This window comes from Pristiophorus japonicus, unplaced genomic scaffold (genome assembly GCF_044704955.1).
Source record: "Pristiophorus japonicus isolate sPriJap1 unplaced genomic scaffold, sPriJap1.hap1 HAP1_SCAFFOLD_964, whole genome shotgun sequence".
NCBI classification, from domain to species: Eukaryota; Metazoa; Chordata; class Chondrichthyes; family Pristiophoridae; genus Pristiophorus; species Pristiophorus japonicus.
The window spans coordinates 90,829-114,423 of NW_027254893.1; the positions used below are offsets into that span (position 1 = coordinate 90,829).

Sequence of the window (23,595 nt, forward strand, 5' to 3'; positions counted from 1 at the left end):
GGCGGCTCCCGCAGCTCCACCCCGCTGCTGCCCCACTACCAGCCCGCCTCGCCCGTGACCCGCCAGGGCCCGCCCAGCCCCGGCCCGGGGGGGGCGGCGGCTTTCGGGTGCTCGGCCGGCTTCCCGTCCCACGGAGGGGCCTCGGCCGACGGGGCGGGAGGGGGCGAGCCGAGCCCCGGGGATTATCACCAGCACCAGCAGCAGCTCCAGCGCAGTCACTTCGAGCCCCGCGCGCTCTTCGAGAAGCGGGCCGCTCCGGCCGAGGACTGGGAGAAGGAGTCCGACTCGGAATCGGAGAAGAGCTCCTCGCCCGACTGCTCCCCCAGCCTGTCGGAGGACAGCGACGAGGACAAGGAGGCTGACGACAAACCGGGCTGTGAGTAGTCAGCACATGGCGCTTGGACCCCCAATCCCCACCGTCTGGATCTCTCTCTCTCTCTCTTTCCCCTCCCCCACTCCCCCAATCCCCACCGACCGGGTCTCCTCCCCCCAATCCCCACTGGCTGGGGGTCTCCCCCCCCCCCCCCCCCCCAATCCCCACCGACCGGGTCTCCTCCCCCCAATCCCCACTGGCTGGGGGTCTCTTCCCCCCCCCCCAATCCCCACCGACCGAGTCTCCTCCCCCCAATCCCCACTGGCTGGGGGTCTCTTCCCCCCCCCCAATCCCCACCGACCGGGTCTCCTCCCCCCAATCCCCACTGGCTGGGGGTCTCTTCCCCCCCCCCCAATCCCCACCGACCGAGTCTCCTCCCCCCAATCCCCACTGGCTGGGGGTCTCTCCCCCCCCCCCCCCCCCCCCAATCCCCACCGACCGGGTCTCCTCCCCCCAATCCCCACTGGCTGGGGGTCTCTCCCTTCCCCAATCCCCACCGACCGGGTCTCTTACCCCCCCCCCCCCACACACCGTCTGGATCTCTCTCTCTCTTCCCCCCCCCCCCCCCCCCCCAATCCCCGCCAACCGGGTCTCCTCTCCTTTCCCCCCCCCCCCCCCCCCCCCATCCCCACTGGCCGGGGGGTCTCTCCCTCCCCCAATCCCCGCCGACCGGGTCTCCTCCCCCCAATCCCCACTGGCCGGGGGGTCTCTCCCTCCCCCAATCCCCACCGACCGGGTCCCTCCCCCATCCCCCACAAACCAGGTCTCTTCTCTCTCCCCCCCCCCCCACCGACCGGGTCTCTTTCCCCCCCCCCCCCCCCCCCAAATCCCCGCCAACTGGGGGTCTCCCCCTCCCCCAGGAAAAAGGGAGGTGCAACGAGACCTGGGTGTCATGGTACATCAGTCACTGAAAGTTGGCATGCAGGTACAGCAGGCGGTGAAGAAAGCAAATGGTATGTTGGCCTTCATAGCGAGGGGATTTGAGTATAGGAGCAGGGAGGTCTTACTGCAGTTGTACAGAATATTGTGTTCAGTTTTGGTCTCCTAATCTGAGGAAGGACGATCTTGCTATTGAGGGAGTGCAGCGAAGGTTCACCAGACTGATTCCCGGGATGGCGGGACTGACATATGAGGAGAGACTGGATCAACTGGGCCTTTATACACTGGAGTTTAGAAGGATGAGAGGGGATCTCATAGAAACATATAAAATTCTGATGGGACTGGACAGGTTAGATGCAGGAAGAATGTTCCTGGTGTTGGGGAAGTCCAGAACCAGGGGTCACAGTCTAAGGATAAGGGGTAAGCCATTTAGGACCGAGATGAGGAGAAACTTCTTCACCCAGAGAATTGTGAACCTGTGGAATTCTCTACCACAGAGAGTTGTTGAGGCCAGTTCGTTGGATATATTCAAGAGGGAGTTAGATGTGGCCCTTACGGCTAAAGGGATCAAGGGGTATGGAGAGAAAGCAGGAATGGGGTACTGAAGTTGCATGATCAGCCATGATATTGAATAGTGGTGCAGGCTTGAAGGGCCGAATGGCCTACTCCTGCACCTAGTTTCTATGTTTCTGTGAAATGTTGGTGTTCAGAGGGACCTGGGTTTCCTTGTACACAAATCACAAAGTTAACCTGCAGGTACAGCAAGCAATTAAGAAAGCAAATTGTATATTGGCCTTTATTACAGGGGGATTTGAGTACAAGAGTAAAAACGTCAATTATAATCAGTCCCTGGTGAGACCGCACCTGGAATAGTGTGTTCCGTTTTGGTCTCCTAATCTGAGGATGGATATATTTGCCATAACGGGAGTGCAGCGAAGGTTCACCAGACTGAATCCTGGGATGGGGGGAATTGTCCTATGAGGAGAGATTGAGCAGACTGGGCTGATATTCTCTAGAGTTGAGAGATTGAAACATAGAAAATTCTTAAAGCTTGACCGGGTAGATGCAGGGAGGGTGTTTCCCCCCCCGGGCTGGGGAGTCTAGAACCAGGGGGGTCACAGTCTCAGGATAAGGGCTCGGCCGTTTAGGACTGAGATGAGGAGGAATTTCTTCACTCAGAGGGTGGTGAATCTTTGGAATTCTCTGCCCCAGAGGGCTGTGGAGGCCCAGTCCTTGAGTATACTCAAGACCGAGGTGGATAGAGTTTTGAATATTATGAGAATCGAGGGATATGGGGAAAGTGCAACGAAGTTGAAGATCAGCCGTGATCCCATTGAATGGCGGAGCAGGCTCGAGGGGCCGAATGGCCGACTCCTGCCCCTTATGTTCTTGTGTAAGTTGGTTGGGAGATGGGTGACAGAGTTTGGGGAATGGGTCAGGACTGAATTTGGCAGGGTGTCACTTATTGTGCCCCCCCACCCCAGGGGTCTGTACTGATGCCTCAGCTCTTCCCTGTATTTATAAATGACCTGGGTGAAGGAATAGCGAGCCGTATATCCAGGTTTGCCGACGATACAGTTAGGAGGCCCAGTAAATAGTGCAAATGGCAGCAAAGGGACATCGATAGATTCAGGGAGTGGGCCAAACTCTGGCAGATGCAGTTCAACGCCGGCAAGTGTGGTGTCGTCCACATTGCACCCGAGAAAGGGCGATTGGAGTATTTTCTAAATGAGGACAGATTGGATAGGCTGGGTTTGTTCCCATTGGAACAGAGGAGGTTGAGAGGAGACCTCAGTGAGGTGTACAAAATTTTGAGGGGCCTGGATATCGTAGATAGCAAGGGCCTATTTCCATTGGTGGAGGGGTCTATTACGAGGGGGGCATAGTTTTAAGGTGGGTGGTGGAAGGTTTAGAGGGGATTTGAGGGGGGGCTTCTTTACGCAGAGGGTTGTGGGGATCTGGAACTCGCTGCCTGGAAGAGTGGTGGATGCAGAAACCCTCACCACTTTTAAGAGATGGTTGGATGGGCTCTTAAAGTGCAGTAACCTGCAGGGTATCGGACCTAGAGCTGGTAATTGGGATTAGACTGGATGACTTGTTGACAGGCGCAAATATAATGGTAAGTACTGCAGGGAATCGAATACGGACAGGGTGATCTCCTGGTCTAGTGTCGATCGCCGGGATGGGTCGAAGAGGAACTGTCCCAGATTTTTTTCTCCCTAAATTGGCCTGGGTTTTTAATCTGGTTTTTGCCTCTCCCAGGGGATCACATGGCTCCGGTTGGGGTGGAGTATAGAATGTTTCAGTATAAGGGGTGTTGCAGTTGTGTGAGGCGGACTAGTTGGGCTGGGTGCTCTTTGTCTTTCCGCCATTGTTCATGGGTTTATATGTAACCTTCAGGGCTGCTGACCGAGGGCCGTGCGGCTCTTTGTCGGCCCGGCGCGGACACGATGGGCCGGAATGGCCTCCTTCTGCGCTGTAAATTTCTATGTTTCTATGAGAGACGAACTGTGGAGGAGCGGAGAGATTCAGAGGGTCCAGATACAGAAATCACTAACAGCCAGTCAGCAGATCATGAAAAATCAGGAAAAGGGGAGGTGCAACGAGACCTGGGTGTCATGGTACATCAGTCATTGAAGGTTGGCATGCAGGTACAGCAGGTGGTGAAGAAGGCAAATGGCATGTTGGCCTTCACAGCAAGGGGATTTGAGTACAGGGGCAGGGATGTGTTGCTACAATTGTACAGGGCCTTGGTGAGGCCTCACCTGGAATATTGTATTAGTTTTGGTCTCTTAATCTGAGGGAGGGCGTTCTTGCTATTGAGGGAGTGCAGCGAAGGTTCACCAGACTGATTCCCGGGATGGCAGGACTGACATATGAGGAGAGACTGGATCGACTGGGCTTGTATTGACTGGAGTTTAGAAAAATGAAAGGGGATCTCATAGAAACACACACAATTCTGAAGGGATTGGACAGGTTAGAGGCAGGAAGAATGTTCCCGATGTTGGGGAAGTCCAGAACCAGGGGTCACAGCCTAAGGATAAGGGGTAAACCATTTAGGACCGAGATGAGGAGAAACTTCTTCGCCCAGAGAATTGTGAACCTGTGGAATTCTCTACCACAGAGAGTTGTTGAGGCCAGTTCGTTGGATATATTCAAAAGGGAGTTAGATGTGGCCCTTATGGCTAAAGGGATCAAGGAGTATGGAGAGAAAGCAGGAATGGGGTACTGAGGGAATGATCAGCCATGGTAATATTGAATGGTGGTGCAGGCTCAAAGGGCCTATTTTCCTGCACCTATTTTCTATGTTTAAAAGGCACGTTGGAATGTTGGCCTTTGTCTGGGGGGCTGGAATACAGAGTGTACGGGGTATTGGTGAGGCCACACCTGGAGTACTGCGTGCAGTTTTGGTTTCCGTATTTACGAAAGGATATACTTCGGAGGTAATTCAGAGAAGGTTCACTCGGTTGATTCCAGAGATGAGGGGGTTGGCTTATGAGGAAAGGTTGAGGAGGTTGGGCCTCTACTCATTGGAATTCAGAAGAATGAGAGGTGATCTTATCGAAACGTATCAGATTATGAGGGGGCTTGACAAGATGGATGCAGAGAGGATGTTCCCACTGATGAGGGAGACTAGAACTATGGGGCATGGTCTTAGAATAAGGGGCCGCCCATTTAAAACTGAGAAGAGGAGGAATTTCTTCTCTCTGAGGGTTGTAAATCTGTGGAATTCGCTGCCTCAGAGAGCTGTGGAGGCTGGGTCATTGAATATATTTAAGACAGAAATATACAGTTTCTTAAAGGATAAGGGAGTGAACAGGGAAGTGGAGCTGAGTCCATGATCGGATCAACCATGATGGTATTGAATGTTGGGGCAGGCTCGAGGGGCCGAATGGCCGACTCCTGCTCCTATTTCTTATGTTGTTATGAGGGGATGTGTCGGCCGTACAGAGCCCGGGAGGCACTGCGTTCAGTTCCAGCCCAGCCCCTCAGGAAGGATATGTCGGCCTTGGAGGGGGAGCCATGCAGATTGGTACCGGGGCTAACGGTTAAATTACCAGGACAGGTTTCACAGACACGGCTTCTGTTCCCTCGAGTGTAGAAGGTTAAGTGTGGGGTTCTAATCGAGGTGTTTAAGCTGATTTAAAGGCGTTTGAGAGGAGAGAGAGGGAGGAACTATTTCCTCAGGTGAGGGGGAGTCCAGAACAAGGGGGCTGTCACATTCGAGCCCGGCCGTTCAGGGGTGATGTCAGGAAGCACTTCTTCCCACAAAGGGTGCTGGGAATCTGGGATTCTGTCCGCAAAAAAGCTGTTGAGGCTGGGGCTCAATTGGTGCTTTTGAGACGGGGATTGATAGAATTGGGTAAGGGTATCGAGGGATACGGAGCAAAGGCAGGTAAATGGAGGGGCTGAATGGGCCTCCTGCTGTTCCTGTGTAACGGGCTCGAGGGGCTGAATGGGCCTCCTGCTGTTCCTGTGTAACAGGCTCGAGGGGCTGAATGGGCCTCCTCCTGTTCCTGTGTAACAGGCTCGAGGGGCTGAATGGGCCTCCTCCTGTTCCTGTGTAACAGGCTCGAGGGGCTGAATGGGCCTCCTCCTGTTCCTGTGTAACAGGCTCGAGGGGCTGAATGGGCCTCCTCCTGTTCCTGTGTAACAGGCTCGAGGGGCTGAATGGGCCTCCTCCTGTTCCTGTGTAACAGGCTCGAGGGGCTGAATGGGCCTCCTCCTGTTCCTGTGTAACAGGCTCGAGGGGCTGAATGCGCCTCCTCCTCCTCCCTCTTCAAACATCTTCCTCTGTTCCAGCGGAAGCTGCATCACATTCGAAGACCTACGATGAGGAGAGTATGATCTCGCTGAACACTTCTCGGGACGAGACGCAGGACGGATTCCTGAACGAGGATTTGGAAGCCGGCCTTGGCGATTTCCTCCCGAACAAGCACCGGTTACCGTCTGCCGACTGGCCCAAGGTAGGAGCGGCTGGGACAGTCCCTGTGCCCCGGTTCACCGTCTGTGTCGCTCCTCTCTCTCTCTCGCGCACGCGCGTGCTTTCCCTCCCTCTCTCCCTCTCTCCCTCTCTCCCTCTCTCCCTCTCTCCCTCTCTCCCTCTCTCCCTCTCTCCCTCTCTCCCTCTCTCCCTCTCTCCCTCTCTCCCTCTCTCCCTCTCTCGCTCCCCCCACGGTTCTCTAACCTCCCTCTGGTTCCCCGCAGGACCGGGTGCTGATCAACCGGATTGACTGTGTGTGCCAGGCGGTGTTGAGTGGCACTTGGCCGGTGCTGAGACGCGTGCAGTGCGAGTCCAGTGGTGTCGTGGGGGTCGCTCCCTGCACCCCCACGTTGATGGACAGCCCCGGGGACTCCCCGGTGCTGACCCCCGCGAGCCTCACCATCGATGAAGATTCGGCCTCTGCCCAGTTCACCAAGGTGAAGAAACATATTCACGAGAAGGAGTTCACGGTCAAAATTAACAATGTACGTACACACAGCGCGTGGCTTGTCGTCTCCCATCGTTCCCTCCCCTCCCCGCCCCCGGATCTCCTCCCCCCCCCCCCCTCCCCATTCTGCCCCACGGAACTGCCGTCTCCCATCCACCCCCCAGCTATTTGCTAATTGTGTTCCCAGGCAGACTACAAATGAATCTGCAGTTGCTGGGAGCTCCGCACCGTAAACCCCGTCTCACTGCCCCTTCCCTTGGACCTCCGTGTTCCCCCTGTCCGAATCCTTGTCCCGTTCCCTTTGAAACGCAGCTTGCCGTCAGTCCCTCGCTCCCGCCACGCCCTTGTCCCATCAGCCCGAGCTCGGGGTGTAAACATTTCTCCAAAACGGTGTTGTGGTGGGGGGGGCAAGAGCGAAGGGGGGGGGGGGGGAGCGAGGGGTGTCTAAAGTGGGGACTCGGTGCGTCGCGTCCCGGTCCCCGACTTTGCGGGGAGCGAGGTGAACCGGCCAGGGTTCCGGATCGCCGAGCAGTGGCTCCATCCGCGTGCGGGATTGGCCGCGTGACGGTTCTCGGGGTCGAAGGTCCCGCCCAAACTGGGCCGGGGGACACAGGGCTCCACCGGACGTCGGGGGTGGGGGGGGGGGGGCGAACGGGCCCTCAGTGCCGCGCTGTGGGAGCGATCGGTTTCTGCCTGTTTGTAAATCCTTTTTCCCCTCTCCTCCCCATTCCCCCCTTTCCCTGCTCTTCACCGTTCTTCCCCCTCCATTCTCCCCCTTCCCTCTCTACCCCCCCCCCTCCTTCTCTCCATCCCCCCTCCTTCTCTTCCCCCCCCCTTCTCTCCATCCCCCCCCCATTCTCTCCACCCCCCTTCCCTCTCTACCCCCCCCTTCCTTCTCTCCCCCCCTCCTTCTCTCTTCCCCCTCCCCCCCTCCTTCTCTCTTCCCCCTCCCCCCCTCCTTCTCTCTTCCCCCTCCCCCCTCCTTCTCTCTTCCCCCTCCCCCCCTCCTTCTCTCTTCCCCCTCCCCCCCTCCTTCTCTCTTCCCCCTCCCCCCTCCTTCTCTCTTCCCCCTCCCCTCCTCCTTCTCTCTTCCCCCTCCCCCCTCCTTCTCTCTTCCCCCTCCCCCCTCCTTCTCTCTTCCCCCTCCTTCCCTCCTTTTCTCTTCCCCCTCCCCCCCTCCTTCTCTCTTCCCCCTCCCCCCCTCCTTCTCTCTTCCCCCTCCCCTCCTCCTTCTCTCTTTCCCCTCCTTCCCTCCTTTTCTCTTCCCCTTCCCCCCCTCCTTCTCTCTTCCCCTTCCCCCCCTCCTTCTCTCTTCCCCCTCCCCCCCTCCTTCTCTCTTCCCCCTCCCCCCTCCTTCTCTCTTCCCCCTCCCCCCCTCCTTCTCTCTTCCCCCCCCTCCCCCCCTCCTTCTCTCTTCCCCCCCCCTTCCCCCCTCCTACTCTCTTCCCCCCCCCTCCCCCCCTCCTTCTCTCTTCCCCCCCCTTCCCCCCTCCTTCTCTCTTCACCCCCTTCCCCCTCCCCCCCGCAGGAGGACGGCCTGAAGCTGACATTCCACAAGCAGCGGCGGAAACGACGGAAGAAGCTGGAGATGGAGGCGGAGCGTGCCCGCCTGCGGCAGTACATGAGCAGCCTGCGGGACGCGCAGTCGGCCTCCGACAGCGGGCAGGAGACGGGGGCCGACACCGCCCCCCGGCCCACCCCCCTCACCCCCTCCGCCCTGCTGGACCGCGGCTTCCCCCTCAAGCTGGCCCCCGAGCGGGAGCGGACCAGCCCCAACCCCCACACCGTGCGCTGTCAACTGGACGCGGTGCTCAGCGCTGGCACCAGCCCCCTGTGGAGGCACTCGGTCAACGGGCAGCTGGCCGATGGCCAGGCTCTGGCCAAGAAGAGGAGGGGCCGGCGGAAGAACGTGGAGGGCACGGAGCTGCTTCTGTCGGCCCAGAATAAAGGCCTGTGTGCTGTGAGTACCGCGGGGAGAGGGGTGGGGTCACTGACGCGGGGGCCTTGGCCCTAACGCTGGGCGCTTTCTCCCTTCCCCCGTCCCTGGGCGTTCTCCGACCTCTGCCCCCTCCCCTCCCCCCCGGGAGTCCCCTTCCCCCCCCTCCCCTTCCCTGCCCCCGGGAGTCCTCTTCCCTGCCCCCGGGAGTCCTCTTCCCTGCCCCCGGGAGTCCTCTTCCCTGCCCCCGGGAGTCCTCTTCCCTGCCCCCCGGGAGTCCCCTACCCCGCCCCCCGGGAGTCCCCTTCCCTGCCCCCGGGAGTCCCCTTCCCTGCCCCCGGGAGTCCCCTTCCCTGCCCCCGGGAGTCCCCTTCCCTGCCCCCGGGAGTCCCCTTCCCTGCCCCCGGGAGTCCCCTTCCCCCCCCCCTCCCCTTCCCCTTCCCCCCCCCCTCCCCTACCCCGCCCCCCGGGAGTCCCCTTCCCCCCCCTCCCCTACCCCGCCCCCCGGGAGTCCCCTACCCCGCCCCCCGGGAGTCCCCTTCCCTGCCCCCGGGAGTCCCCTTCCCCCCCCTCCCCTACCCCGCCCCCCGGGAGTCCCCTACCCCGCCCCCCGGGAGTCCCCTTCCCCCCCCTCCCCTACCCCGCCCCCCGGGAGTCCCCTTCCCTGCCCCCGGGAGTCCCCTTCCCCCCCCTCCCCTACCCCGCCCCCCGGGAGTCCCCTACCCCGCCCCCCGGGAGTCCCCTTCCCTGCCCCCGGGAGTCCCTTTTTCCCCCCTCCCCCTCCCCTTTTCCCCCCTCCCCCCCCCCCCCCCCCCCGGGAGTCCCCTCCCCTGCCCCCGGGAGTCCCCTTTCCCCCCCCTCCCCGACCACTACCCCCCCCCCCCATGTCCCTGGGAGTCCTCCTCCCTCCCCCGCCCCCTAAGACCCGAGCTTTTGCTCACCTGCCCTTATTTCTCTGTGCGGCTCGGTGTATCCTGTGACTGTTGGGGGTGTTTCACTACCTTACAGGCGCGATATAAATGCACGTTGTGATTTGCTTCACGGTGACGCGGCTTTGCACGTTTTCTCCGCACGAATAAAGGCCAATGGCGAGACGGACAAAAGCTTGGAGGAGGCACAGCCGCGGCGGCCGGAGACGGATATGGAGACACGGATCCCCGTGGTCAGCAAAGTGGACGGCACGGTGCTGGCAGGAGAGGAGGCTCCACGGCGCAGGGAGCTCGACGAGTGGCTGAAGGAGCATCCTGACTTCAGCGTGGATCCCAGCTGCCTGGCGGTGAGCCGGAGCCTGTGGAGGGGGCCGGCAAAGGAGAGGTGGGGGGGGGGGGGAACGAAGGAGAGGGGGAGGGGGGGGTGGCGAGGGAGAGGGGGGGGGGGCGAGTGTGGGGGCGCGGGGGTGGGATGGGTGAGGTGAACATGCGAGGGAGGGAGGGGGAGCGAGGGGGAGCGGGGGAGGGGGAGCGAGGGAGGGAGGGGGGGAGGGGGAGCGAGGGGGGGAGGGGGAGCGAGGGAGGGAGGGGGGGAGGGGGAGCGAGGGAGGGAGGGAGGGGGAGCGAGCGAGGGAGGGAGGGAGGGGGAGCGAGCGAGGGAGGGAGGGAGGGGGAGCGAGCGAGGGAGGGAGGGGGAGCGAGGGAGGGAGGGGGAGAGCGAGGGAGGGAGGGAGGGCGAGGGAGGGAGGGGGAGCGAGGGAGGGAGGGGGAGGGCGAGGGAGCGAGCGTCGAGGGAGAGGGAGTGTGGGCGAGTCGAGAGCAGGAGGGAGGGAAGGAGAGAAAATGAGACCCAGTGGGGGAGTTGCGATTATAATTGGGCATCAGGTTTCCCCCCTGGTTTTGGTGGATGGAGGGGAGGGGAGGCTGGGACTCCCGGCTGGGTTGAAATTCCAGCTGACGCCCACCGTGTGGTGTCCGTGGAACCTGTCGCCCCGATGAGTGGAGAGGGGTGGCGAATAACCGCAGCAGGGACTGAGGACTGAACATGGGCCATGGTTGTGTTTTCAGTTCATCGAGGACCGGCCAAAACAGAAGCGTCACCGGTGCAGAAACCCCCACAAACTGGACATCAATGCGCTGACCGGTGACGAGCGAGTTCCCGTCATCAACAGACGCAATGGGAAGAAGGTGAGTCCAGCACCTGGGCGGGGGGTTTCACAGACCGAGCTATCCTGCGGGGGGGGGGGGGGCGATTTCACTGCACTGAGACTCCCACCACCTCGGGATCAGAATGGACCTGTACTCATTGGAGTTTAGAAGAATGAGAGGTGATCTTATTGAAACATAGAAAACAGGTGCAGGAGTAGGCCATTCGGCCCTTCGAGCCTGCACCACCATTCAATCAGATCATGGCTGATCATTCACCTCAGTACCCCTTTCCTGCTTTCTCTCCATACCCCTTGATCCCTTTAGCCGTAAGGGCCATATCTAACTCATCTAACTCCCTCTTGAATATATCCAACGAACTGGTATCAACAACTTTCTGTGGTAGAGAATTCCACAGGTTCACCACTCTCTGGATGAAGAAGTTCCTCCGCATCTCGGTCCTAAATGGCTTACCCCTTATCCTTAGACTGTGACCCCTGGTTCTGGACTTCCCCAACATCGGGAACATTCTCCCTGCCTCTAACCTGTCTAGTCCCGTCAGAATTTTATGTTTCTATGAGATCCCCTCTCATTCATCTAAATTCCAGTGAATATAAGCCAAGTCGATCCAGTCTTTCTTCATATGTCAGTCCCGCCATCCCGGGAATCAGTCTGGTGAACCTTCGCTGCACTCCCTCAATAGCAAGAATGTCCTTCCTCAGATTAGGAGACCAAAACTGAACACAATATTTCAGGTGAGGCCTCACCAAGGCCCTGTACAACTGCAGTAAGACCTCCCTGCTCCTATACTCAAATCCTCTCGCTATGAAGGTCAACATACCATTTGCCTTCTTCACCGCCTGCTGTACCTGCATGCCAACTTTCAATGACTGATGTACCATGACACCCAGCTCTCGTTGCACCTCCCCTTTTCCTAATCTGCCGCCATTCAGATAATCTACCTTCATGTTTTGCCACCAAAGTGGATAATCTCACATTTATCCACATTATACTGCATCTGCCATGCATTTGCCCACTCACCTAACCTGTCCAAGTCACCCTGCAGCCTCTTAGCATCCTCCTCACAGCTCACACTGCCACCCAGTTTAGTGTCATCTGCAAACTTGTAGATATTACATTAATGATTTAGATGAAGGAATTGAGTTTAAGATTTGTAAGAAACGTAAGATTCTGAGGGGGCTCGACGGGGTAGTGCAGACTGGATCCCAGATCTGTGCCCCAGAGATCTGTGGAGGCTGGGTTATTGAATGTATTTAAGGCGGAGATAGACAGATTTTTGAGCGATAAGAACAAGAGTCGGCTATACGGCCCCTCGAGCCTGCTCCACCATTTAATACGATCATGGCTGATCTGATCATAGACTCAGTTCCACTTCCCCGCCCGCTCCCCTTATCGTTTAAGGAACTGTCTCTTTCTGTCTTAAATTTATTTACTATCCCAGCTTCCACAGCTCTCTGGGGCAGAGAATTCCACAGATTTACAACCCTCTGAGAGAAGAAATTTCTCCTCATCTCAGTTTTAAATGGGCTGTCCCTTATTCTAAGATCGTGCCCCCTCATTCTAGTCTCCCCCATCAGTGGAAACATCCTCTCTGCATCCACCTTGTCGAGCCCCCTCATAATCTGATACGTTTCGATAAGATCACCTCTCATTCTTCTGAATTCCAATGAGTAGAGGCCCAACCTGCTCAACCTTTCCTCATAAGTCAACCCCTTCATCTCCGGAATCAACCGAGTGAACCTTCTCTGAACTGTCTCCAAAGCAAGTATATCCTTTCATAAATATGGAAACCAAAACTGCACGCAGTACTCCAGGTGTGGCCTCACCAATACCATGTATAACTGGAGCAAGACTTCCCTGCTTTTATACTCCATCCCCTTTGCAATAAAGGCCAAGATACCACTGGCCTTCCTGATCACTTGCTGTACCTGCAGACTAACCTTTTGTGTTTCATGCACAAGTAACCCCCAGGTCCCGCTGCACTGCAGCACTTTGCAATCTTTCTCCATTTAAATAATAACTTGCTCTTTGATTTTTTTCCTGCCAATGTGCATGACCTCACACTTTGCAACATTATTCTCCATCTGCCAAATTTTTGCCCACTCACTTAGCCTGTCTATGTCCTTTTGCAGATTTTCTGTGTACTCCTCACACATTGCTTTTCCTCCCATCTTTGTATCGTCAGCAAACTTGGCTACATTACACTCAGTCCATTCCTCCAAGTCGTTAATATATTGTCTCACCTCATATGTCAGTCCTGCCATCCCGGGAATCAGTCTGGTGAACCTTCGCTGCACTCCCTCAATAGCAAGAATGTCCTTCCTCAGATTAGGAGACCAAAACTGAACACAATATTACAGGTGAGGCCTCACCAAGGCCCTGTACAACTGCAGTAAGACCTCCCTGCTCCTATACTCAAATCCCCTCGCTATGAAGACCAACATACCATTTGCCTTCTTCACCGCCTGCTGTACCTACATGCCAACTTTCAATGACTGATGAACCATGACACCCAGGTCTCGTTGCACCTCCCCTTTTCCTAATCTGCTGTCATTCAGATACTCTGCCTTCATGTTTTTGCCCCAAAGTGGATAACCTCACATTTATCCACATTATACTGCACCTGCCATGTATTTGCCCACTCACCTAACCTGTCCAAGTCACCCTGCAGCCTCTTAGCATCCTCCTCACAGCTCACACTGCCACCCAGCTTAGTGTCATCTGCAAACTTGGAGATATTACACTCAATTCCTTCGTCTAAATCATTAATGTATATTGTTAATAGCTGAGGTCCCAGCACTAAGCCCTGTGGTAGCCCACTAGTCTCTGCCTGCCATTCTGAAAAGGACCCGTTTATCCCGACTCTCTGCTTCCTGTCTGCCAACCAGTTCTCTATCCACGTCAGTACATTACCCCCAATACCATGTGCTTTAATTTTGCACACCAATCTCTTGTGTGGGACTTTGTCAAAAGCCTTTTGAAAGTCCAAATACACCACATCCACTGGTTCTCCCTTGTCCACTCTACTAGTTACAAAGTCAAAAAATTCCAGAAGATTTCTCAAGCACTATTTCCCTTTCATAAATCCATGCTGACTTGGACCGATCCTGTCACTGCTTTCCAAATGCGCTGCTATTACATCTTTAATAATTGATTCCAACATTTTCCCCACTACTGATGTCAGGCTAACCGGTCTATAATTACCCGTTTTCTCTCCCTCCTTTTTAAAAAAAAAAAGTGGTGTTACATTAGCTACCCTCCAGTCCATAGGAACTGATCCAGAGTCGATAGACCTTTGGAAAATGATCACCAATACATCCACTATTTCTAGGGCCACTTCCTTAAGTACTCTGGGATGCAAACTATCAGGCCCTGGGGATTTATTGGTCTTCAATCCCATCAATTTCCCGAACACAATTTCCTGACTAATAAGGATTTCCTTCAGTTCCTCCTTCTCGCTAGACCCTCGGTCCCCTAGTATTTTCGGAAGGTTATTTGTGTCTTCCTTCGTTAAGACAGAACCAAAGTATTTGTTCAATTGGTCTGCCATTTCTTTGTTCCCCATTATAAATTCACTTGATTCTGACTGCAAGGGACCTATGTTTGTCTTCACTAATCTTTTTCTCTTCATATATCTATAGAAGCTTTTACAGTCAGTTTTTATGTTCCCAGCAAGCTTCCTCTCATACTCTATTTTCCCCTCCTAATTAAACCCTTTGTCCTCCTCTGCTGAATTCTAAATTTCCTCAGGTTTGCTGCTGCTTCTGGCCAATTTATATGCCTCTTCCTTGGATTTAACACTATCCCTAATTTCCCTCGTTAGCCACGGTTGAGCCACCTTCCCCGTTTTATTTTTAGTCCAGACAGGGATGTACAATTGTTGAAGTTCATCCATGTGATCTTTAAATGTTTGCTATTGCCTGCCTATCCACCGTCACCTCTTTGTATAATTCGCCCGTCTATTCTAGCCAATTCATGTCTCATACCATCGAAGTTACCTTTCTTTAAGTTCAGGACTCTCATCTCTGAATTAACTGTGTCACTCTCCATCTTAATAAAGAATTCTACCATATTATGGTCCCTCTTCCCCAAGGAGCTTCGCAAAACAAGATTGCTAATTAGTCCTTTCTCATTACACATCACCCAGTCTAGGATGGCCAGCTCTCTAGTTGGTTCCTCGACATACCATCCCGAATACACTCCAGGAAATCCTCCTCCATCGTATTGCTACCAGTTTGGTTAGCCCAATCTATATGTAGATTAAAGTCGCCCATGATAACTGCTGTACCTTTATTGCACACATCCCTAATTTCTTGTTTGATGCTGTCCCCAACCTCTCTACTACTGTTTGGTGGTCTGTACACAACTCCCACTAGCGTTTTCTGCCCTTTGGTATTCCGTAGCTCCACCCATACCGATTCCACATCATCCAGGCTAATGACCCTCCTTACTATTGTGTTAATTTCCTCTTTAACCAGCAATGCTACCCTACCTCCTTTTCCTTTCTGTCTATCCTTTCTGAATGAACCATTTATCCCGACTCTGATTTCTGTTCGTTAGCCAATCCTCTATCCATGCTAATATATTGCCCCCAACCCCGTGAACTTTTATCTTGTGCAATAACCTTTTATGTGGCACCTTGTCAAATGCCTTCTGGAAGTCCAAATACACCACATCCACTGGTTCCCCTTTATCCACCCTGTTCGTTACATCCTCAAAGAACTCCAGCAAATTTGTCAAACATGCTGACTCTGACTGAATTATATTTTTCCAAATGTCCTACTGCTTCTTTAATAATGGACTCCCAACATTTTCCCACCCACAGATGTTAGGCTAACTGGTCTATGGTTTCCTGCTTTTTGTCTGCCTCCTTTTTTAAATAGGGGCGTTACATTTACAGTTTTCCAATCTGCTGGAACCTCCCCAGAATCCAGGGAATTTTGGTAAATTACAACCATTGCATCCACAATCCCTGCTGCTACTTAAGACCCTAGGATGCAAGCCATCAGGTCCAGGGGATTTATCTGCCTTTAGTGACATTATCTTACTGAGTACCACCTCCTTAGTGATTGTGATTGTGTTAAGTTCCTCCCCCTCTATAGCCCCTTGACTATCCACTGTTGGGATATTGTTAGTGTCCTGTACCGTAAAGACTGATACAAAATATTTGCTCAGAGTTTCTGCCATCTCCATGTTCCCCATTACTAATTCCCCGGTCTCGTCCTCGAAGGGACCAACATTTACTTTAGCCACTCTTTTTTCCTTTTTATATGCCTATAGAAACTCGTGCTATCTGCTTTTTGTATTTTGTGCTCGTTTACTTTCATAGTCTATCTTCCCTCTCAATCATTTTTTTAGTAATTCTTTAAAAGCTTCCCAATCTTCTGTCCTCCCACTAGTTTTGGCCACTTTGTATACCCTTGTTTTTAATTGGATACCGTCCTTTATTTCTTTAGTGAGCCACGGATGGCTATCTTTTCTCTCACACCCTTTCCTCCTCACTGGAATATATTTTTCTTGAGTTGTGAAATATCTCCTTAAATGTACACCACTGTTCATCAACCGTCCTACACTTTAATCTATTTCCCAGTCCACTTTACTCAACTCTGCCCTCATACCTTTCAACGCCCCTTTGTTCCTCCACACTTCAGTGTCCTACTATTTAATGTGTGTTCCCTCGTCTTGTTAGTCCTCCCCAAATGCATTCCCTCACACTTCTCCGGATTAAACTCCATTTGCCACTGCTCTGCCCACCTGACCAGTCGATCGATATCTTCCTGCAGTCCGCAGCTTGCTTATTTCTTACACTTTTGAGGGACGTTGGTGAATGAGATTGTGATTTAACCTGTCTGATCGGGGGGGGGGGGGGGGGGTGGGGACTAGGTGAGGTAAAGGATTGTGATACGTTTAAAATAAAAGATGAAACTGAGCGTGTGTGACCTTAGCTCCTTTTATTAAGGCGTGGGTGGTCTGCTTATATACTGTGCTCCCAAGGGACGCTGAGATCCTTTGGGACTCCCAACAGCTCGGCCCTCTGGTGGTCAGGTGTCATACAGGTTACAAGGGGTTAAATACATAAGATTGTGATTTAACCTGTCCGATGCCGGGACTGGGTGAGGTAAAGGATTGTGATTAAGACTCTCTCATTCCAGCTCGGGGGTGGGTTTGCTCCACCCATCAAAGATCTCCAGAAATGGCTCCAGGACAACCCGGAGTATGGAATCGCGCAGGAGTGGGCCGAAGTCGTCAAGCAGTCGGTACGTGCGGCGAATCTGTTTTGTGTCTCTGCTGCTCTGCGCGTTTTGGAGCAGTGATGTGCTATTTAACAAGACGCTCGTCCCAGCAGTGATGCATCGCCTGACCTTTAGCTGTGTCTCAGAGGAGGGCGCACAAATCCAGCCCAGACGATAAAGGTGCTGATAGGGACAGTGTAGAGGGAGCTTTACTCTGTATCTAACCCCCTGTACCGGCCCTGGGAGTGTTTGATGGGACAGTGTAGAGTGAGCTTTACTCTGTATCTAACCCCCTGTACCTGCCCTGGGAGTGTTTGATGGGACAGTGTAGAGGGAGCTTTACTCTGTATCTAACCCCGTGCTGTACCTGCCCTGGGAGTGTTTGATGGGACAGTGTAGAGGGAGCTTTACTCTGTATCTAACCCCCTGTACCTGCACTGGGAGTGTTTGATGGGACAGTGTAGAGAGAGCTTTACTCTGTATCTAACCCCCTGTACCTGCCCTGGGAGTGTTTGATGGGACAGTGTAGAGGGAGCTTTACTCTGTATCTAACCCCCTGTACCTGCCCTGGGAGTGTTTGATGGGACAGTGTAGAGGGAGCTTTACTTTGTATCTAACCCCGTGCTGTACCTGCCCTGGGAGTGTTTGATGGGACAGTGTAGAGAGAGCTTTACTCTGTATCTAACCCCCTGTACCTGCCCTGGGAGTGTTTGATGGGACAGTGTAGAGGGAGCTTTACTCTGTATCTAACCCCGTGCTGTACCTGCCCTGGGAGTGTTTGATGGGACAGTGTAGAGAGAGCTTTACTCTGTATCTAACCCCCTGTACCTGCCCTGGGAGTGTTTGATGGGACAGTGTAGAGGGAGCTTTACTCTGTATCTATCCCCCTGTACCTTCCCTGGGAGTGCTTGATGGGACTGTGTAGAGGGAGCTTTACTTTGTATCTAACCCCGTGCTGTACCTGCCCTGGGAGTGTTTGATGGGACAGTGTAGAGGGAGCTTTACTCTGTACCTAACCCCGTGCTGTACCTGCCCTGGGAGTGTTTGATGGGACAGTGTAGAGGGAGCTTTACTCTGTATCTAACCCCGTGTTGAGGATACTGGTTGGGTTGGTGATGAGGTATGGGGTGAAGATAACTGGTTGGACCGTTGCTGATTGAGGAATCACTTTTCCCCCTCCTGTTTCCCCCCCCCCCCCCCCACTCCCGCAGGGCTTCCTTCCTGAGGAGATGTTCGATCGGATTCTCACGGGGCCTGTCGTGCCGGAGGAAGGCCGGAAGAGGGGCAGGCGGCCCAAGCACCTGGCCGCGGCCATGCAAGTCAACTCGCTGTTGGCCAGCGGCATGCTGGACGTCAACAGCCTCCAGGCCTTCCAGAAGAACCTTCAGTCGCTGCAGCTCGCCGGCCTGATGGGCTACCCAGCCGGTGCGGAGACCAAGGACCAGACCGGGGGTCTCTCGGGGGCCCCCTCGCAGCCCGTCGCCGAGGACCGTCCGGCCGGGCCGCCCCGCGACCCTCCGCCCAGGCCCCCCGAGCCCACTCCCGCCAACGCCTTGACCCTCAACTCCCTGGTGCTGTCCAACATGTACGGCGGCATGTTTCTGCCCCAGGGCTTCGGGGTGGGGCTGCCGGAGCTGTCGCTGTCTGGCCTGGGCCACCCGGGGGCCGGCAAGGGCCTGGAGTCGGCGGCTGGGCCCTTTGGCGTGCAGGGCCGAGCGGTGGAGGCCGTCGACGACGATCTCTCTCAGGGTTACGACAGCGCCGACGAGAAAGGGGACTATTCCCACTCGCTCATCGACGACCCCATGATGCCCACCAACTCCGACTTCAGTGGCGAAGACTGACTTTGTTTTCCTCGAGCCGGGACTCTCTGTGCGCTTGGAACCGGGGGAAGAAGTTCCTCGGGTGTTCTGCAAACTCTGGGCGGAGGGCTTTCCCCCTTTCCAACCGACCCGACCCACCCCTCCCACGGCGCGCTCTTTTCCCCCACCCCTTCTCCCTCACCGCTCCCTCCTCTGACACACACACACACACACACACACACACACACACACACTCTCTCAAAAAAAGATTAAATGTGGGGTGGGTAGGGGGGTGTTAGGAATGGTTGGCTAATGGCGGCCAAGGAAATCCAAAATGGCAGCCAAGGAAATCCAAAATGGCAGCCAAGGGAAGAGGCAATGAATTGTGAAGTGAGTGAGTCATTCGCGAATAGCAGGCGGAGGGGGGAAGGCTGAAGAAATGGTGGGAATCGGTACTTGAGCCGCTGATTCCTGGTTTGCCCAGTTTCGGGGGTGGTCTCTGGGACTAAAGCGATCCAGTCTTGACCCGGTTCGAAAGGGGTTGATCAACTCGGCTGGGCGCAACTCTTCCTCCAGGGTGAATTCCTGCTCCAGGGGGCTGGGTGCAGAGGGGCGAGGCTTAACCCCAGAAGCAGCCTCGCATACTGTATTTTTTACCGCCACTCCGGTTCCGAAACCCGAGCGGGCGGGAGTGCGTTGGTGAAGGCCGCCGGGTAGTGTGCAGGGGGCCCAGGGGCTCCCCCAGCGGGCAGACTTGCCGAGGAGGAGGAGGAGGAGCGGGGGGTGAGGTTTTCATTCCACACCAGTTACTGTCGCGGGGATGGGGCTGGGGAGGAGAGGGGGTGCAGGAGAAAGGTGCCCCAGTGCCGTGCCATGTTCTGCCAATCACCGGTGCTGCTCCAGTCTAAACATTCTGGTCTCGGTTCAAGCACGGAATCCATGCAACAAATATTATCCTGAGGTGTGTCTCAGTCCCTCTCCCTCAGGGAGATATCTGTACACTGACTGGTGTCTCTCAGTCCCCTCTCCCTCAGGGAGATATCTATACACTGACTGGTGTTTCTCAGTCCCTCTCCCTCAGGGAGATATCTGTACACTGACTGGTGTCTCTCAGTCCCCTCTCCCTCAGGGAGATATCTGTACACTGACTGGTGTTTCTCAGTCCCTCTCCCTCAGGGAGATATCTGTACACTGACTGGTGTCTCTCAGTCCCTCTCCCTCAGGGAGATATCTGTACACTGACTGGTGTCTCTCAGTCCCTCTCCCTCAGGGAGATATCTGTACACTGACTGGTGTCTCTCAGTCCCCTCTCCCTCAGGGAGATATCTGTACACTGACTGGTGTCTCTCAGTCCCTCTCCCTCAGGGAGATATCTGTACACTGACTGGTGTCTCTCAGTCCCCTCTCCCTCAGGGAGATATCTGTACACTGGTGTGTCTCAGTCCCCTCTCCCTCTCTGTACACTGACTGGTGTCTCTCAGTCCCTCTCCCTCAGGGAGATATCCGTACACTGACTGGTGTCTCTCGGAGATATCTGTACACTGACTGGTGTGTCTCAGTCCCCTTTCCCTCCGGGAGATATCTGTACACTGGTGTCTCTTAGTCCCCTCTCCCTCAGGGAGATATCTGTACACTGACTGGTGTGTCTCAGTCCTTCTCCCTCAGGGAGATATCTGTACACTGACTGGTGTCTCTCAGTCCCCTCTCCCTCAGGGAGATATCTATACACTGACTGGTGTCTCTCAGTCCTTCTCCCTCAGGGAGATATCTATACACTGACTGGTGTCTCTCAGTCCCCTCTCCCTCAGGGAGATATCTATACACTGACTGGTGTCTCTCAGTCCTTCTCCCTCAGGGAGATATCTATACACTGACTGGTGTCTCTCAGTCCTTCTCCCTCAGGGAGATATCTGTACACTGACTGGTGTCTCTCAGTCCTTCTCCCTCAGGGAGATATCTGTACACTGACTGGTGTCTCTCAGTCCCCTCTCCCTCAGGGAGATATCTGTACACTGACTGGTGTCTCTCAGTCCCTCTCCCTCAGGGAGATATCTGTACACTGACTGGTGTCTCTCAGTCCTTCTCCCTCAGGGAGATATCTGTACACTGACTGGTGTCTCTCAGTCCCTCTCTCTCAGACCCAGAGTAATGTTGATCCTGGTGCCTGAATGTAGCCAAACCAGCAGCAGTGCTCCCTCCGAAACTGATTAAAATCGAACGCCTCGATCCTGGCGGGGAAGTGAGGCGAAACTGTGTGTGGGAGGGGAGGGAAGTGGGGAAGGGTACAGGTCGCCCGAGCTTGGTCCTGCGCTTGACGCCCGAGTGGTATATGCACGTCTGCTGCTGCTGTGTGTGGCACCCCCCGAGAGCCTACCAGAGGGGGTGGGGGGGGGGGGTACCGTGAACCGTGATACCCGGACGGACCTTCACAATCCCCGCCATCCCCCAAGCCTTTCCTTTCCGCCCTGAGGTGGTGTCTCAAACTGCAGGGACTTCTCCGCCGCTTAAACCTCTCTGGCAAGCGAGTATTTCTCCTGTGGGGGGGGGGGGTTAAGGTTGCCGAGTTTTAACAGCTGTGAGTGCAGCGACGAAGGGGCAGTGGGCGAGAGCCAGGGTCCTGCCACAGGCCCTCCAGTGCCCAGTTATCCCTCCCCCGCTCTCTACCCCGAAGCCAAATTATCCCGGAGCGCAGAGAGCGAGAGGGTAGATATTTTCAGTGAGCTCTGGTCGGGTGCGGTGTTGTGTGTGTGTGTGTGTGTGTGTGTGTGTGTGAGGAGGGTGGGGCGCAGGAGGGGGGTTGCAGGGACAAAGAAAGCCATCGCCCGCACTGTCCGAAACCCATCCCCTGTTGGGAAGGCGGGACAGGGAAGGGCAGTGGGGGTGGCGATGGATATCTCACAGCGACAGTGATCCACGGCGGCTCACGTCACGGAAATGGAAGAGGGGGAAAGCAAACCTTTAATAATAAAATTTAAAAAAAAGAGTGAAAAACCAAAAAAAGAAGTGGGGGGGGCCGGGGGGGGAAGAGGAGCGTGTTTTTTTTAAATGGAAGTGTTGGGATTGAAATACCAGCCATGCGCGCGCGCGCGCACACAGACAGACACACACGCTGACACACACACACACACACACACACACACCGACGAGAAAAGGTTTAAATTATTTCATGAACTCGAGACAGTGAAAGGTGTATATTTAACTGCAATGGATGTGAGCACAATTAGGCGGATTCCAGTGTATCTACAGATTCATATCATTTTGACTGGAAATGTGTAAATAAAAAGAGGAAAAAAAATCCAGGTTTTTTTTTTCTTTGGTAAACTTCTCTGTGTCCGTCTGTGGTTCTTGGCCTCGGCTGCTATTCCGTGCCGGAGTTCGTACGGGCGAGAGGAGGGGGCACTTTGAGGGCTCGTTGACTCTGCTTTGAAAGGGGTGTTTTGAATGGTTGTTGAAGTGAATTTTAAGCTGTTAGCTGTGGCTCAGTGTGTAGCAACTTCACCGCTGAGTCAGAAGGTTGTGGGTTCAAGTCCCACTCCAGGGACTTGAGCACATAAATCTCGGCGGACACGCCCAGTGCAGCAGAGAGGGAGCGCCGTACTGCGTTGTCGGAGGGGCAGTACTGACTGCCGCGCTTCCCACATTACAACAGTGACTGCACTTCCAAAAAGTACTTCATTGGCTGTAAAGCGCTTTGGGCCATCTGGTGGTCGTGAAAGGTGCTATAGAAATGCAAGTCTTTTTTTCAGTTCGGGTGGAGTTGCTTCAAGTTAGGGCTCCCATGTTCAGTGTTTCATGTCTCCAGGTTCTGTGTGTGTGTGTGAATGAGGTGATGCCAAGGATATGCTGGCCTTGGATGGAGTGCAGCTCCAAGGGGTTGCATATTGTATCTTTCATTAAATCAGGCTTATCTTCCCTGGAATACAAGTGGTGAAAAAGGCAAATGGCATGTTGGCCTTCATAGCGAGAGGATTTGAGTATAGGAGCAGGGAGGTCTTACTGCAGTTTTACAGGACCTTGGTGAGGCCTCACCTGGAATATTGTGTTCAGTTTTGGCCTCCTAATCTGAGGAAGGACATTCTTGCTATTGAGGGAGTGCAGTGAAGGTTCACCAGACTGATTCCCAGGATGGCTGGACTGACATATGAGGAGAGAGTGGATCTACTGGGCCTGTATTCACTGGAATTTGGAAGAATGAGAGGGGATCTCATAGAAACATATAAACTTCTGATGGGATGGGACAGGTTAGATGCAGGAAGAATGTTCCCGATGTTGGGGAAGTCCAGAACCGGGGGACAGAGTCTAAGGATAAGGGGTAAGCCATTTAGGATCGAGATGAGGAGAAACTTCTTAACTCAGAGAATTGTGAACCTGTGGAATACTCTACCACAGAGAGTTGTTGAGGCCAGTTCGTTAGATATATTCGAAAGGGAGTTAGATATGGCCCTTACATCAAGGGGTATGGAGAGAAAGCAGGAATGGGGTACTGAGCTGAATGATCAGCCATGATCATATTGAATGTTGGTACAGGCTCGAAGGGCCGAATGGCCTACTCCTGCACCTATTCTCTGTTTCGATGTTCGGGGTGATTTGATTGAGGGTTTTTAGGATTTTGGAAGGAATTGACCAGGCAGAGTGTTTTTTTCCGCTGGTGGGGTTGTCGTGGACTGAGTGACTGGCACATTGTGGTACTGCCACCCGATGCCACCTTCCTCCTGCCCTCCTCCCACCCCCATCCCGTGGCCGCCCCTTAAAATCAGAGCCAGGCCCTCGGGAGAGAAACTAGCGTACACTTCTTGACGTAAATGGTATCTTGGCCTTTATTGCAAAGGGGATGGAGTATAAAA

General features: G+C 54.6%; 1 protein-coding gene across 1 annotated transcript in view; it reads left to right on the forward strand.

Moving 5' to 3' along the window:
* Positions 1-22,075, forward strand: part of LOC139258409 (chromodomain-helicase-DNA-binding protein 7-like) — a 73,122-nt gene extending 51,047 nt beyond the window's left edge. Inside the window, 8 exon segments of the mRNA XM_070874762.1 lie at positions 15-376; positions 6,056-6,219; positions 6,461-6,721; positions 8,213-8,644; positions 9,702-9,896; positions 10,618-10,737; positions 16,869-16,973; positions 18,161-22,075. Of these exon segments, the coding sequence (XP_070730863.1) occupies positions 15-376; positions 6,056-6,219; positions 6,461-6,721; positions 8,213-8,644; positions 9,702-9,896; positions 10,618-10,737; positions 16,869-16,973; positions 18,161-18,793 (2,272 nt within the window). The 3' untranslated portion in view covers positions 18,794-22,075.
* Positions 22,076-23,595: the final 1,520 nt, after the last annotated feature.